This window comes from Pieris rapae, chromosome 23, assembly GCF_905147795.1.
Source record: "Pieris rapae chromosome 23, ilPieRapa1.1, whole genome shotgun sequence".
NCBI classification, from domain to species: Eukaryota; Metazoa; Arthropoda; class Insecta; order Lepidoptera; family Pieridae; genus Pieris; species Pieris rapae.
Window position 1 is genome coordinate 677,493 of NC_059531.1, and position 13,811 is coordinate 691,303.

The 13,811-nt window shown below is 32.2% G+C and overlaps 1 protein-coding gene across 2 annotated transcripts in view; it reads right to left on the minus strand.

Moving 5' to 3' along the window:
* LOC110997850 (serine/threonine-protein kinase polo) overlaps positions 1–13,811 on the minus strand; it is a 42,043-nt gene that overhangs the window by 7,973 nt on the left and 20,259 nt on the right. Inside the window, exons 2-10 of one of the 2 annotated variants that reach the window (XM_022266199.2) lie at positions 13,104–13,215; positions 12,082–12,306; positions 11,606–11,810; positions 11,000–11,192; positions 9,265–9,372; positions 7,673–7,902; positions 4,016–4,143; positions 2,345–2,526; positions 1,628–1,761 (exon numbers count right to left, since the gene is read on the minus strand). In XM_022266199.2, the coding sequence (XP_022121891.1) occupies positions 1,628–1,761; positions 2,345–2,526; positions 4,016–4,143; positions 7,673–7,902; positions 9,265–9,372; positions 11,000–11,192; positions 11,606–11,810; positions 12,082–12,306; positions 13,104–13,215 (1,517 nt within the window). The remainder of the gene's footprint in view (positions 1–1,627; positions 1,762–2,344; positions 2,527–4,015; positions 4,144–7,672; positions 7,903–9,264; positions 9,373–10,999; positions 11,193–11,605; positions 11,811–12,081; positions 12,307–13,103; positions 13,216–13,811) is intronic. The other variant, XM_022266200.2, reaches the window with a different exon arrangement.

A 13,811-nucleotide genomic window follows, 5' to 3' on the forward strand; every position in this document is an offset into this window, starting at 1 on the left:
CCTTCTCCTTTTGGCATCTGTTGTACCTTTCTCTTTTATTATTAGTTTGTCATATCGTATAAAAGCTAGTTTCCCATCCTTTTCTGCGTTAATTTTCATTTGTTTTAACTCTTTACGTTTGATTAAAACTTCCTTTGGATAGTCTTCCGTAGCATATATGTTAGAAGGAAAGTAGTGGTTGTTCTTTAGGAGTTCATACTTCCGCCATGCTAGAGTGAGTGTTATAAGTATTGGTCTATTTTTACCTTCCATCTTCTTGCCGAGCCTTCTTAGGTTGCTGAGTTCCCACTGGTCCCATTCCCGCGTTTCTTTATTTTTTCTACTAATTTCGTTAAGTATCTCTAGTACGTTTTTCATGAGATCATTCGTGTTTGTTTCGGTTTCTGCTACGCTATGAAGTATAATGTTGTTTTTTCTTGTAGTTCTCTCTAAATCCCTGACTCTTGTCTGAAGAGTTTTTACCTCTTGTTTTAGATTTTTGTTTTCTTCTCTCATCGGTTTTAGTTTTTCGTCAATAACATTTATCAGGTTCCTGTTAAATTTTTCTGCCAACTCTTCAGTTTGTTTTTTAAAATCAATTTTCATTTCTTCCATTTTTTCTAATATTAATTTTACTTGAAGATCCATTGTATTGTTGTTTCTCTGTTTTTGGTGGTTTTCTAGTATTTATTATATATATATACTGCTACCTCTTTATTTTCACAACTATTGCATTTATGAATTTTCTATGGGGAAATTTTAATTTTTGAGTTGGCAACCCTTTTTTGTTGTCTTGTTATGATAGATGTCAAATTGTTAAAATGATGATGATTCACTTAATTACGTGTTAATAATTATTACTTTCATAAAACTACCGATTCACTATAAGTTGTTGAAATAACATTAAGTGTTTGGAACGGTTACTTTGACGTATGCAACACTCTTTCGTTTACATCCACTTTTCGTACTTATCTTATTTTGTAAATTTTACTTCTAGTGAGTAACCAGTGCCGTTAAATGCGATGATACGCTTTAGGTGTTTTCTTGTTGATTTAATCTTGAAACACAAAGTATTGATACTGATTTTGATGCTCCACCAGTTATTTGTTGTTTTTCACTCACTTTTAGCACTTATCACTAACTAGTCCGACTATCTTCCGAGAACATGGAAACTTTTATTGATATCAATATATTTTTCTGTGGCTTAAGAATAAACAGAAAAAAAGGCAGACAAAGAATGTACATATGTCTTCCAGAATCAAATCCAGTTGTTAAACCATTATCTATTGTCTGAAAAATGTTTATACCATAATATAAAAGATAGTAATATATAATAGGAGTAGAAAAGACGACCTAAGCCTCATACAACTTTGTGCGAATACAGAATTGTCTTGATCTTGTACTACTTGATACTATTTGCCACACACAACAAACAAACACTTAACACACACTTAATAAAATCTAAAAAAAAAAATTATAATATAATTTTCTAAAATTATCGCGAGTTAAGATTTGTATAAGACAAAAAACTTCACTTATTAAAAAAATACTATAAGATTGTTACATTATATTTAATAGATTAATAGATAATTTATTACCAGGATATAAAAAAATTTAGTTTGTATATAGTCTAATAAACAATGTTTACCTGCTTTCATAAGGTGTTCGGTCATGTATCTTCTGAAGTAAGTCAAGAGTTTCATCTTCTTCTCCAGCTCCGATGGGTATTTGTGCATTGTCATATACTGCTCTTTGCCTTGTCGGTCAATGTAGTGGACGGTCCTGGAATTATTTTATATAAATCAAAATTTGGCTAAAAATCAAAATAATAGGTATTTAAAGAAACTAGGTTTTAATTACTTAAAACTAGGTTTATGAATTGTTTTTCTAACAACAACAAACAACAAAAAAACTTTTAAAAAACACAATGGACAACCTAGTATGGTCCTCGACTTCTTAATACCTTCAAATCTCAAAATAATCAATTTTCTCTAAAATGGTCATTTGGTACTCTGAGAATATTTTATTGCATTAAAATAAATATATACAAGGACGAACAAGGGTTTTTTTTATAGAACAGGGGGCAAACGGGCAGGAGGCTCACCTGATGTTAAGTTATACCGCCGCCCATGGACACTTAATGAAAGAGGACTTGTTTGTGGTCCAATAGCGTACGACGGCAGCATGATATATTTTAAAATATGTCATTTTATTATGTTTTAAATCACAATAGACTTTATTCATAATATCCTTCATGAAAAATTTCTAAGTTTTAATTAATGGTTTGTATACCAGAAATTCATTCAAAAATATTAATTCCAAAATTTGATTTAAATCTGAACCAGTACATCTAGAGCATACTCACACTCCATTAGCAAGCATAATAAGCTTGGTTGTATCATTGAACATGACTCCAACACTTTCATCACACAATTGGTATCCGAAGCCATATTTGTCACTATAGTCCACCCACTTCCCGACCCACACCAATGGTTGAGCTGCAGGGTCACTTAACTCATCAGTCAGGCACTCGGGACGGCATTTCAGCTGAAAGAGATATAGAGTTTGAGCCATTATGGGAAATTTCATATCAATATAAGAAATTAATTTTATTACACCAATTAAATCGTTAAAAAAAATATTTTGGAACAAAAGATCATCATGGTATCACTTATTTCACGACATTACATTCGAGCCTGTAGGCATCCCTACTCATCGGCAAAGAAGACAAGGTGTAGGCCGAGAAAAAGCCGGCGTAAAAAACTCTCGGTATTTACTCTTTTAAAATAGGAAATCTTCAAACAATACTACAATATTTAAAACATATATATAGCAAATTAATTAGAAGTAGCCTCCCCAGCACTAGTCCCAGGCCCTTTTATCAACTAAATAATCACTAAATCAACTAGATAATCATTTTCATCTCTATTAACAACAATATTAATTATTTGTTCCTTTTATAATTTTATTTGTGGGTAATAGGCCCAAAACCTAACATGGGTCGTCTTTGATTTTCTTATTTGGTTATTATATCAACAGTAATTATTTACTTTTTAACACATATTACCTATACATTGTCTATGCTTGAAAACGAAATGCATTTTCAAGGTTCCTACAAAAAATTAATATCTGTATGAACTATTGTTTTTGAGAGCTTCGCTTACTTTTGCAGACAAGAGGGTGATAAATTGCATAAAATCTGCTAAAAATTTGGAAAATTTAAAATACAAAAATTGTACTAAAAGTAAATCAGTAGATTCGTTAGTCGTTAATATTAAATAATTATATTTAAAATTGTGGGCAATTATTGGTATGACTTACCGAACTTAATTCCTATTAAAAATGATCACGAAAGAGATACACAAAGCTGAGGCCTCTTTTTATATGTATGTATTTTACTCAGACACAAAATTAAACAGATTTTTAAATTAGATATAAAGAAATTCATACAGGGAATAGATGACTTTTTAGTTCCAAATATGTTTCTATTGAAGGTATACTTCTTTTGGCGCGATAGATTAAAATGATGAGAGTGAATTTTACGATGCACACCAACACCTAAATTCGACATCGTAAAGTTAGGTCTAGGTGACATGGAAATCGATAACTATTTTCAAGTTGTATACATATTCTAGTATTTTTATATTTAGAATACGTGTTTCGTAACAGTACAATTAAACAGTGTGAATAAAATAATATTTTGGTGTTTTTAAATCAATTTCATATACGACGGTGATAGTATCTACAAAATCTTTTTGATTAATTTTACTATTTATCATTAATCACTACTGCATTTTAGTTATTTTTCCATACGCCAAAGTATAACTTCTAACGCGTGTACATAACTTTTTATTATGTATAATTCAGTGTAAGTAAATAGAAGTACAAAACAAGAATATTAGAGATGCTATGACATAAATTATATATATGTGGTCATATATCAAACATTTTTGCTCAGTATGATACTTATTGAGTATTTCAATTACTTCGCTTGTCCTGTAGAGATTCTGACCCATGGCCACAAATGAATAAATACCTTGCTAGTGAGCAACGAAGCAATTTGGTCACGAAGCGTCATAAGGTCCTTCCTGTGGGCGGTGGGTTCCACTGCTCGGAGCTCTGCTGGTACTTGGGGCTTCACTGGCGAATCTACCGCCATCATGTCTGTAAAATTTACATATATATGATAAACCCTTTTAAAAAATATAACATATAAAATATTATTTAAATCCGAAAATGTTTTTATTTATATAGTAGTTAAATCAGAGAGTTAATTGAATCTCTAGACAGTTAATTAAAGGTTGATATTCAATCACGTAGCTAAAGTTCCGTCAAATGAACGAAACGTTTGAAGAGTTTACTTCCTAGGAAACAAGACTAACATTACTTAATTATTTACAATAAAACATAGAATTTCCAAGCTCTCAGTTCTTCACGATCACAGCGAAATAATCATGGCGGAGTCGACAACATGTTTACAATTTTACCAAAGACCACAATTTGAAACAAACTCTGAAAGTAGTCAGCTGTTGTCGTGACCGCCATCTTGTTTAACATTATTAATCAATACGCTAACTTTCGGTCAGACAGATAGTTAAACGTTTTCCACGCTGCTTTATTTAAATCAAAATGCTACTTGATTGAATATAGAACTTTAATTAACTGTCTAGAGATTCAATTAACTTTCAGATTTAACTGCTTTACTGCGAATATATTTCCAAGTATTTAGAATCTTGTGTTAGGAAAACGAAACATTGTTGTCGAAATTTTAAGTAGATTTTTTTTACATCCACATTTTTTAAATGTGGAAAACTCTTTTAATAAGAAAAAGGATGGCAAGCTAAATGACTATGGGTACCAGCGCAACAAGTTATCACGCTGCATATTTCGTTTCATTAACGAAAAATAAAGTGAGTGAAAAATAAACAATAACATTTACATTAAATAAATGTTTTTTACACTTTGTATTTTAAAATTAGGTCAGCGAAAAGTGCACAGTTCAATAATGTTACCCAGACGCACTTCTGGGAATAGATGATGGTATGCAAAGATGGAACCTAGTAAAAGAAAATAGGCTTCTTCCAGTCCAATGCCCAAAGCGAAAGTCATATACATACCTACAGCTCGCTTATCTGCTAGTTTTAATGGTCCAGTAATTAGGCTATCTCGCTCTTACAACTTTATTACAAACATTGATGAAAATATTGATGTGTTTTACAACAGTCTACCAACATTCCGTAACTTTGTTTTGCAGGCTCTTAAATCTTAATGTGGTTTAAGTTTTAATTTTTGTTTGTTTATTACTGTTATTTCTATCTTTTTAGTTTTAGTTATAATATATTATTAGTAGTCACTCGTAAGCACTCGCCGCGGAAACATCGATTTACGCAAGCTCCGTACCCAAAAATTCGTAATAGCGGGCAAAAGTGTTTTATGTAGCAAATCATATACCAAAAGACGCAGAAAATTACAGTGATTACAGTGATGTTAAAAGACTTACATTTCGATATACCATTTCGAATATAAGTTAACGACAAACTCCTGCAATCCTCACCTATTATCGTGCTTGCATTGTGGTGGGTCAAGTTGTAGAATATTAGTATTTTAAAGTTTGCCTATGTAACACTCAATATGGTTAATGGAAATTGAGACTGTGACCTAGAATAAATGACGCGCGTTTACCCCTGAGCTTCTGTTGGTGTCACTACGCTGCGTTTATTATCTACCCTCAAGTGGAAGAAAAGTGAAAAAAAAGAAAACAAAAATAGTTGAGAAATAGAAAGCTAGACAACGAAAAAAGTGTAACGTGTGTAAATAAGCATAGAAGTGTGTTTAGCAAAATAGTGGACCCAAAACAAACAAATACTACTAATTTAGAACAAGAAAAAAAGAAGTGGAGATTATCCTCGGAGAACAGTAAACTACTTGAAGATATCTTTTATAAAATAATCATTTTCAAATTATCAGAATATAATTAACTGTAAGTGTAGCTGTGTAGTGTAGGTGCTGTGCAATTAATTAAACAAAGTAATTGGACATTAGATTTAGTGAAATATTGTATAATATAAAAACAACAAGGGCTCTCCTGTTGGAAACCCCTCCTAGGTATAAGTATTCTGACACGGCTACCACCCTTTTGGGGGTAGACCTTAGTTTTAGTTTACTGACCCGGCTACCACCCTTTTGGGGGTAGACCTTACTTGTAGTATACTTAGGATTAGTATAGCGACACTTCTGCCACCCTATTGGGGGCAGATCATCTATTAATAAGAATCACAACTGTTTTACATTATAACAACCTTTTAACTTTGACATATTTTCTTTGCTTATTTATTATTTAGTTATCAATAATTAAACAACAAAAACATTTTGGCTATAATAAGTATTAATTTAAAAATTTTATAATATTTGACGCTTCGGCCTACAACATATAAACATAGATAGATAGCGGTGCAGCGGAAGGAGACCGAGGTCCTCATATACAGCGACTCAAGGTCTGCATTGGATGCGGTTGCGGGGGGACGCTCTTTCGATCCCCTGGTCACCGAGATCCGCGAGCTTCTTACCCAGCACCCAGAGAAGAGCGTCAAACTTTTCTGGGTAAAAGCACACGCGGGGAGAAGAGGGAACGAAAGAGCGGACCAGTTGGCCAAAGAAGCCACTAACACAAAGCGGAGGCCAGTCTACGACCGCTGCCCGCTATCATACATTAAAAAATTAATACGCGCAGGCACGGTGCGGGAATGGGTCAAGAGACAGTCCGAAGAAACAACCGGGGCGACAACTAGGATGTTCTTGCCCGACCCAGAAGCTGCGTACAAAATCGCAAGGACCAAAGGGTTTAACCCTATAATGACCCAAATTTTGACAGGGCATGGAGCCTTCGCGGAATACCTCCACCGTTTCAAAATAAAAACGAGTCCCGCATGTGAATGCGACGAAAACACAATACAAACGGTGGAGCATCTCCTAGTGGAGTGCCCCATATTCGCCATTCAAAGGCACGATCTGGAGCAGACCGTGGGGATGCGGATGACACGCAATGTGCTGCCCGACATCCTTGCGGGGCACAGGACGGCCCTGGAAAAATTTTGCGAGCGGATTCTGCGGAGGACGCGAATATTCAACGGCGCCCGGAACATTGCTACGCCCTGTAATTAATTCAAAATGACCAAAATGCTAAATTTTTATGAAAGTATGTAAAGTGAATGTAAATAAACAAAGAAAATAAATATACAATTTAAATAAAGAAAACTACTACACTATACTGGGAAATGTAAAATGTTAAGTAAATGTGAATGCATAAAGCTGCTGTAAGAAACACAATATAATATAACATAACAATATTAAAATAAAAATAAAAAATTGAATGAACAAAATAAATACAGCAAAAAAGGACCCTGATAAGCAAAAGTCAGGGGTGGGTTCGCAGCTCCATTAAAAAAAAAAAAAAAAAAAAAAAAAATATATTATTAGTTATTATTAATAATTTGTTTTTTGTTTTATTTTTGTTTATTTTGTGGCCATTTCTTTAGTTCCTTTGACATTTTGCTTAAGTTCTAATGTAATTGATGTGTATGTGTGTGTTAAATTTGTGATGTTTCCTTTGTATATTTTAGGCATACACATTGTTTTAGAATGTATATATATAAAAAAAAAGCTACGGGCACATTGTCACAAATTTTAAACTTACCATTACTGTTAACTTCATTAAGTGGTCGTCTGTGTATTGGTTCACCCTCAATCAACTGGTCAAGTCGAGGAGCTGTGGTCAAACAAGAAACTGGCAGAGCCGCCGGCATTATCCCGGATGAGAAGAACTCATGCTGAAGCAATTTGTCCACAGAGGGACGAAGAGATGGGTTCGCTTGGAGCTGCAGGACTATCATTGAAGCAGCGGGCTTTCGGAGAGCCGATGGTATTCTGAAATTGTTATTTTCATTATGGAGGAGTTATTAAATAAAGCGTATTACTGAGGCTTAAGCACTTAACAGTTTAAATTTTTGCAGGTAAAGAATATGTGTACAGTAATCCCTCGTATAACGCGATTTGCGTCCATACAACGCGGTGTTTCTCAAGTTATATTTCTGTAGTGTTATATAATGATTTGTCAAATTCATACTTAGTTTTTGCACCTGTTTCAATTGTGTTGATATAAATTTAAACTAAAAACTATATCTCTGTCTCTTTTTTAATTGTTCCGAAATCTGGTATTAAGTGAATAATCCTACAATTGTCTTTAGGGATTACTGTACTATACAAATATATTACATTAACATTACAGTGTTCAGGCCCAGATTCGATTTCGTTTCAGGTACGTAAAAACAACTAGTCGCAATATATTTTTTTCAATAAAACAGGGGGAGGGGCGGGCAAACGGGCAGGAGGCTCACCGGATGTAAAGTGATACCGCCGCCCATGGACATTCAATGCCAGAGGGCTCGCAAGTGCGTTTCCGGCCTTTTAAGAATTGGTAAGAATAAATATGTATGTAAATATTACGAAATAAAACAATTTGCTCTTCTATTAAACTAGTTTTTGTGGCCAATACAATGTCTAATAAGCCAGTTAATGTGAAATGAATCATGATTTGTGAAAACAATTAATGGTAGGCATCGTTAGGCACAGCGGAATATTAGACTACATGATAAGTACCATTGTTTAAACTTAATTGGTCGATAAAGCAATTTCTATTTGTTAAACACGTAAATGAAATCGTCAATAACCATGTCTTACACCGAAGAATCGAAGGTAATATGCCAATCACATAACATCAGATCATGAAGCAGACGAAAAATTGTTTAATAAACAATATATAAGCATAGTCAAGGGTGCGCCAGGGTGGGGCAGGCTGTCCCAGAAGAAAACCTTTTATTTATAAATAAGTTTCCCAACTCGGTCCTACGCCCCAAAGGGACATTTGACAATTTAATAAAATTATAATATCGTTAGCTACTTCTTAGTAATTTCCGATAGGATAAATATGAAAGGTATTTCTTTCAAAAATTTTTTTTAAATTTATGTATGCCGAAAAGATACAGGCATAAGGATTTTAATTTTATATAAGTAGTCCATCAAAAAAAACACTTCTTTAAACTTAAACATGCATGACACAAAAAAATCGTTGGGAAACACAGCTGTACAGTCACACTACATTTCACTAGACTCGAAACTTTTCCCTCTGTAGCTGCTTCAGGCCCCTGCCCCAACAATCGTCTGGCGACGCCCTTGAGCTCAGTTTGGTTACACAACAGCGTCCCTCCACCAATGTGTAACAAATATAACCTGTATTCTTGTCTAAGTGTATTATTGTTGATAACGGCTTGCGCATATCGCGCACCGAGGGTTTTCCATGGACCACAACACACCTCTATTGCCATGCTTATCCCCTCACTGTACGCAAGGAATATTAACCCATAATTTATATAAATAAACAACAAATAAAATATTTGAATATTTGAAATACTCTAAAAATGAATTGTCTGTAAACTGTCTAAAAACGAAATGCAATTGTTAAATTCTTTAAAAGTATCTGATAGTTTATTTATAAAAGTTTACCACATCATAATGCTATATCTAGAGTAATACAAGCTATCTATTATCTAAAATATATGACAATCATGGTAAGCACATTATACATAAATATAAAATAAGCAAAAAAATACTAGTAATAAAATTAGTTTTGAACAAAAGACTATATAAGAAATTGTTTCACATGTTTCATCTTTCGTGTATCAAATTTACCAGGAAATAATTCAAATACAATAGTGATACTATGATTAGATTAAAATATGCTTAAAACTCTTTTCATAGTAGAAATACGTTGACTAGAATAGTGAAAGGGGTCAGGTGATCTTGCAAGTCATAGTATCTAACTCATGGCTACATTATTGAAATTATGCTCTATGGGGATCGTAATTCATGCTATATGTCAAATAGATATCAATTATTTCAAGTCTACAATCTTAATATATATAAATCCCCTGTCACGATGTTTGTCCGCGATGGACTCTTTAATAACTAAACTACTTAACCGATTTTAAATTAAAATTGGCACACTGAGCAGTCTGGTCCAACTTACGAGATCTGTGGCTTAGATCTTTAATTATAGTCGCAATTTTATTTTATTCCTAATTATTTGTCTATAAATAATTGACAGTCACAATTATCTGATAACTCCAAAAGATTCTAACAACAATACTTTTGGAATGGATTGAGTAAGTAATCAGTAGATGGCACTGCTATGGTAAACCGACAAACGTGTCATATAAGCTACAATTCAATATCATTACCACGTGTTATTCAGTCTAAAGTATAAATTAAATTTATTTTGTGAAACGAAGAAGAAACGAAGTTCGTGGAGGTAGCCAGTATATATAGTTGGCCTCAATTATACAAGTAAATTTGCAAGCCTGCGAAGACTATATGAATGGAATAATACGCTATATAATTCTGATAAGCACCGTTTAATTTATTCACTACAAAAAAGTTTATCGTTACAAACCTGTTTTTATTTAAATTAAAAAAAAATTGCAAACATATTACTCCAAATTTTTTCTATTAAGACTGGCAAAGACTTAAAAAACACACAGTATGAACACTATTTAGTTTCAGTTGGGATATAATAATTTTCCTATATGTTTTCATGAAGGCCTAAGTTACTCGCTACATTTCTCTATTTGACTCTCTTTCAAAAATTCTTTATTCAATGTTCAACTACAATTAAAATTGCTACATGTCCAGTGTACATTATTTCCTGGAATATCACAAACTTATAACTAAACACGTTTTTTTAAAAAAACGTATAGCTCTTTTAAAAAACTTATAAAAAAACAGATAAAAACTTAAGTTATAATTAAAAGTTTAACATTAATAATGAGCAAACTGGGAACTGCAATCTTTAGTTCTATTTGACTAAAATGTTATTTGCTTTAGTAGTACATAACTCATAAAAATTTATCTAATTATAAAATTTGTGTAATCTAGTCGAGCCTATCAAATAATAACATAATTAACTTACTTGTATTCGCACTTCTTTATTCTCTTGTATGTATCTTGTAGTGTGGAGGTCTCAAAGGGCGGTTTGCCCACAAGCAACGTATACATAATGCAACCTAAGCTCCAAATGTCAACTTCAAACGAGTGTCCCTTCTTAGTCAAAATCTCAGGTGCAATGTAATTTGGTGTACCACAAACAGTCTGCTTTCTCTCTCCTATTAAAATATAATTTTCATATAACCAACATATATGCACTAAAATATATTTTAGTAGTATTGCAACTACATTAGTTTATATCAGTTTAACATCAGAGTGATTAATTGAAAAAAAATTAATTGCTAATACCTATCACTACTGTACTTCTTCCAAATTTTATAAATAAGCTTTTTGAAGTTGGTTTATCAGTGAAGGGTGTTACACCCTGTTATGTTACCATTAAAACATATGAAGCAATAAAACCATAACAAAAAAAAAACAATTTATGTTTGTTGACTAAATACATAGAAACACTCATTCATATATAACAATGGTTATTTTGTTTTTAGATATAAGTGCCCAACACGTCTGAAGATGACATATGTATAAGTTAATAATTTACATAAATAGTAATAAGTTAGTTTAAGTCTACCTTCATATTCAATTTTGGCAGCTAGGCCAAAGTCACCAATCTTAACATGCAGGTCGTCATCAAGGAAGAGATTGCCCAGTTTCAGATCCCTGTGTATAATGCACTTATGGTGCAAATACTGAACACCAAGCAATATTTGGTGCATGTAAAACCTTGTTTCTGGCTCACTCAAGGCTTTTCTCCTCTTGTGCAGTTCCATCATCGACTGTAACATAAACAGTTAATTGAAACCTACATCTCAACCCCTGATATAGGTTTTACAGCAGACTAGATGTCTTAATTTTGTCTGTTGCATAGTTTTTAATATCCTGAAAGCTGATGTGCATGGATGTGTAATAAACATTCAGTTCAAAATGGCCAAAATTATCATGATAAAATATATATTTATAGATTTATTTGATTATATCAAGTACATATATTAATATTTTACATTACAGTTAAAAAAAACTTAAATCTCTTTTCACATGAGTACTTACCCGTTTTTTACATAGCTCCAATAAAATATATATGTTCTGGGAATCTTCAAAGAAATTGTGGAATCCCACCACATGTTTATGTCGAAGTGATCTATGGATGGAGATCTCTTGAGCAGTTTTCTCTTTTTGGGTCTTTTTCACAAGCAGTTTTTTGGAAACAACTTTGCCCGCCCATACTTGCTCTGTAGCTAGATCTTGCATTTCGTAACATTTTGCAAAACCCCCCTTAAATAAATTAATTGTTTTTGAATTAAGGATTTATGCTAGTGAATAAGTGTTTGTAGATTACAATTTTAAATTATGATAATAAGCTGACAATTGAATAGCAACAAGTATCTGTCTTTTAGTAAATGAGCAATAAAATATATAAATGCATTTAGTTGTATATGTTTTATGTTATATGTGTAATAAGTGCACATCCATACATTAATTTACAATACATTACATGTACAATACATACTCAAACTCAAAATATCTTTATTCATACAGGTACACTGATCAAAACTTATTATAAATTTACATTTACTACCAGTTTGCCAGTCAAGGGCGTAGAGCAAGCAAAAAGAACTGGCAAGAAACTCTTTTTAATCGCTTTATGTTTAGTTTTGAGTCAACAATGTGTATGACTCAAAACTAAATATAGGTAAATCTCATTCTTAAAAGGTTATGAGGAACTAAAATTTGATGTTAATGGTTTTTAGGTGTTAAACAAGTAGAGCAGGTGCAAATCGAGTTTATTTTAAGTTATACTGATAAATTAAAAATAGATCACCATACCACGTATTAAATGTACGTCATTTAAAATTACGTACATTATATTGTATGTTATTGGTAAACAGGTAGAAATTCATCTGCATTACCAAAAATCCCAAGCCGTTAGAAGATAAAAATATAAACCACTAGATGCTAACCTCTTATATCAGTTACTTATAATCCAACTTTGAAAGAATGCTTGCAAAGTTCAGCAAAATATAGTTTAATTGAAGAAAATTTACAATTAAAAGATATATGATAGTAATTACCTTTCCAAAAAACCGTAATCTTTGGTAAGTACAGCCAGTCTGGGGATCACGAATGAAATCCGGGATTTCTTTCTTGTCATCTTCTTTCATTGAGGTCATTTTTAAATATAAACTAAATCAAATATAAATTAAATCAAATAAAACTTTAAATTAAGAGCAAGGTTGTAACAATTGTTGACACATTCACAAAGAAAAATTTCAAACGGCAAGTCGTTTGAAATCTTGTTGCTTTGCGGTGAACGGTTCAATTCATATTATTTCAGTTGGTTCAGTAACCAATCAAATTTGAGTATTTACAATGTTAGTTATTATGTTGCCATTCTAAAATATTTATGTTATAGTAACTCTTAGCCTCGTATGTCATGATAACCTGTGGATCATTGTTACTCTATAAATAGCCAATATACACTTAATTATTGCATATTGTAATTTCATTTGTATTGGTATACTAAAAACTTTAAAAATAAACAGGTAACTGTAAATTCTAGGTCTCATTTACAGATTTGTATAGTCTATGGGTACAATACAAACAAAATTATATTACAACCTATAAAATAATACAGTTGATTAAGATTATTGTAATAATTATTAATATATTTAAAATGCTCAATTATACAAAAATTATGTACAAAGTATACTTTCATTACCAATAATTCATACTAAAACACCCATAACCACTTAAACCAATATTCGGCAATCACGAACAAA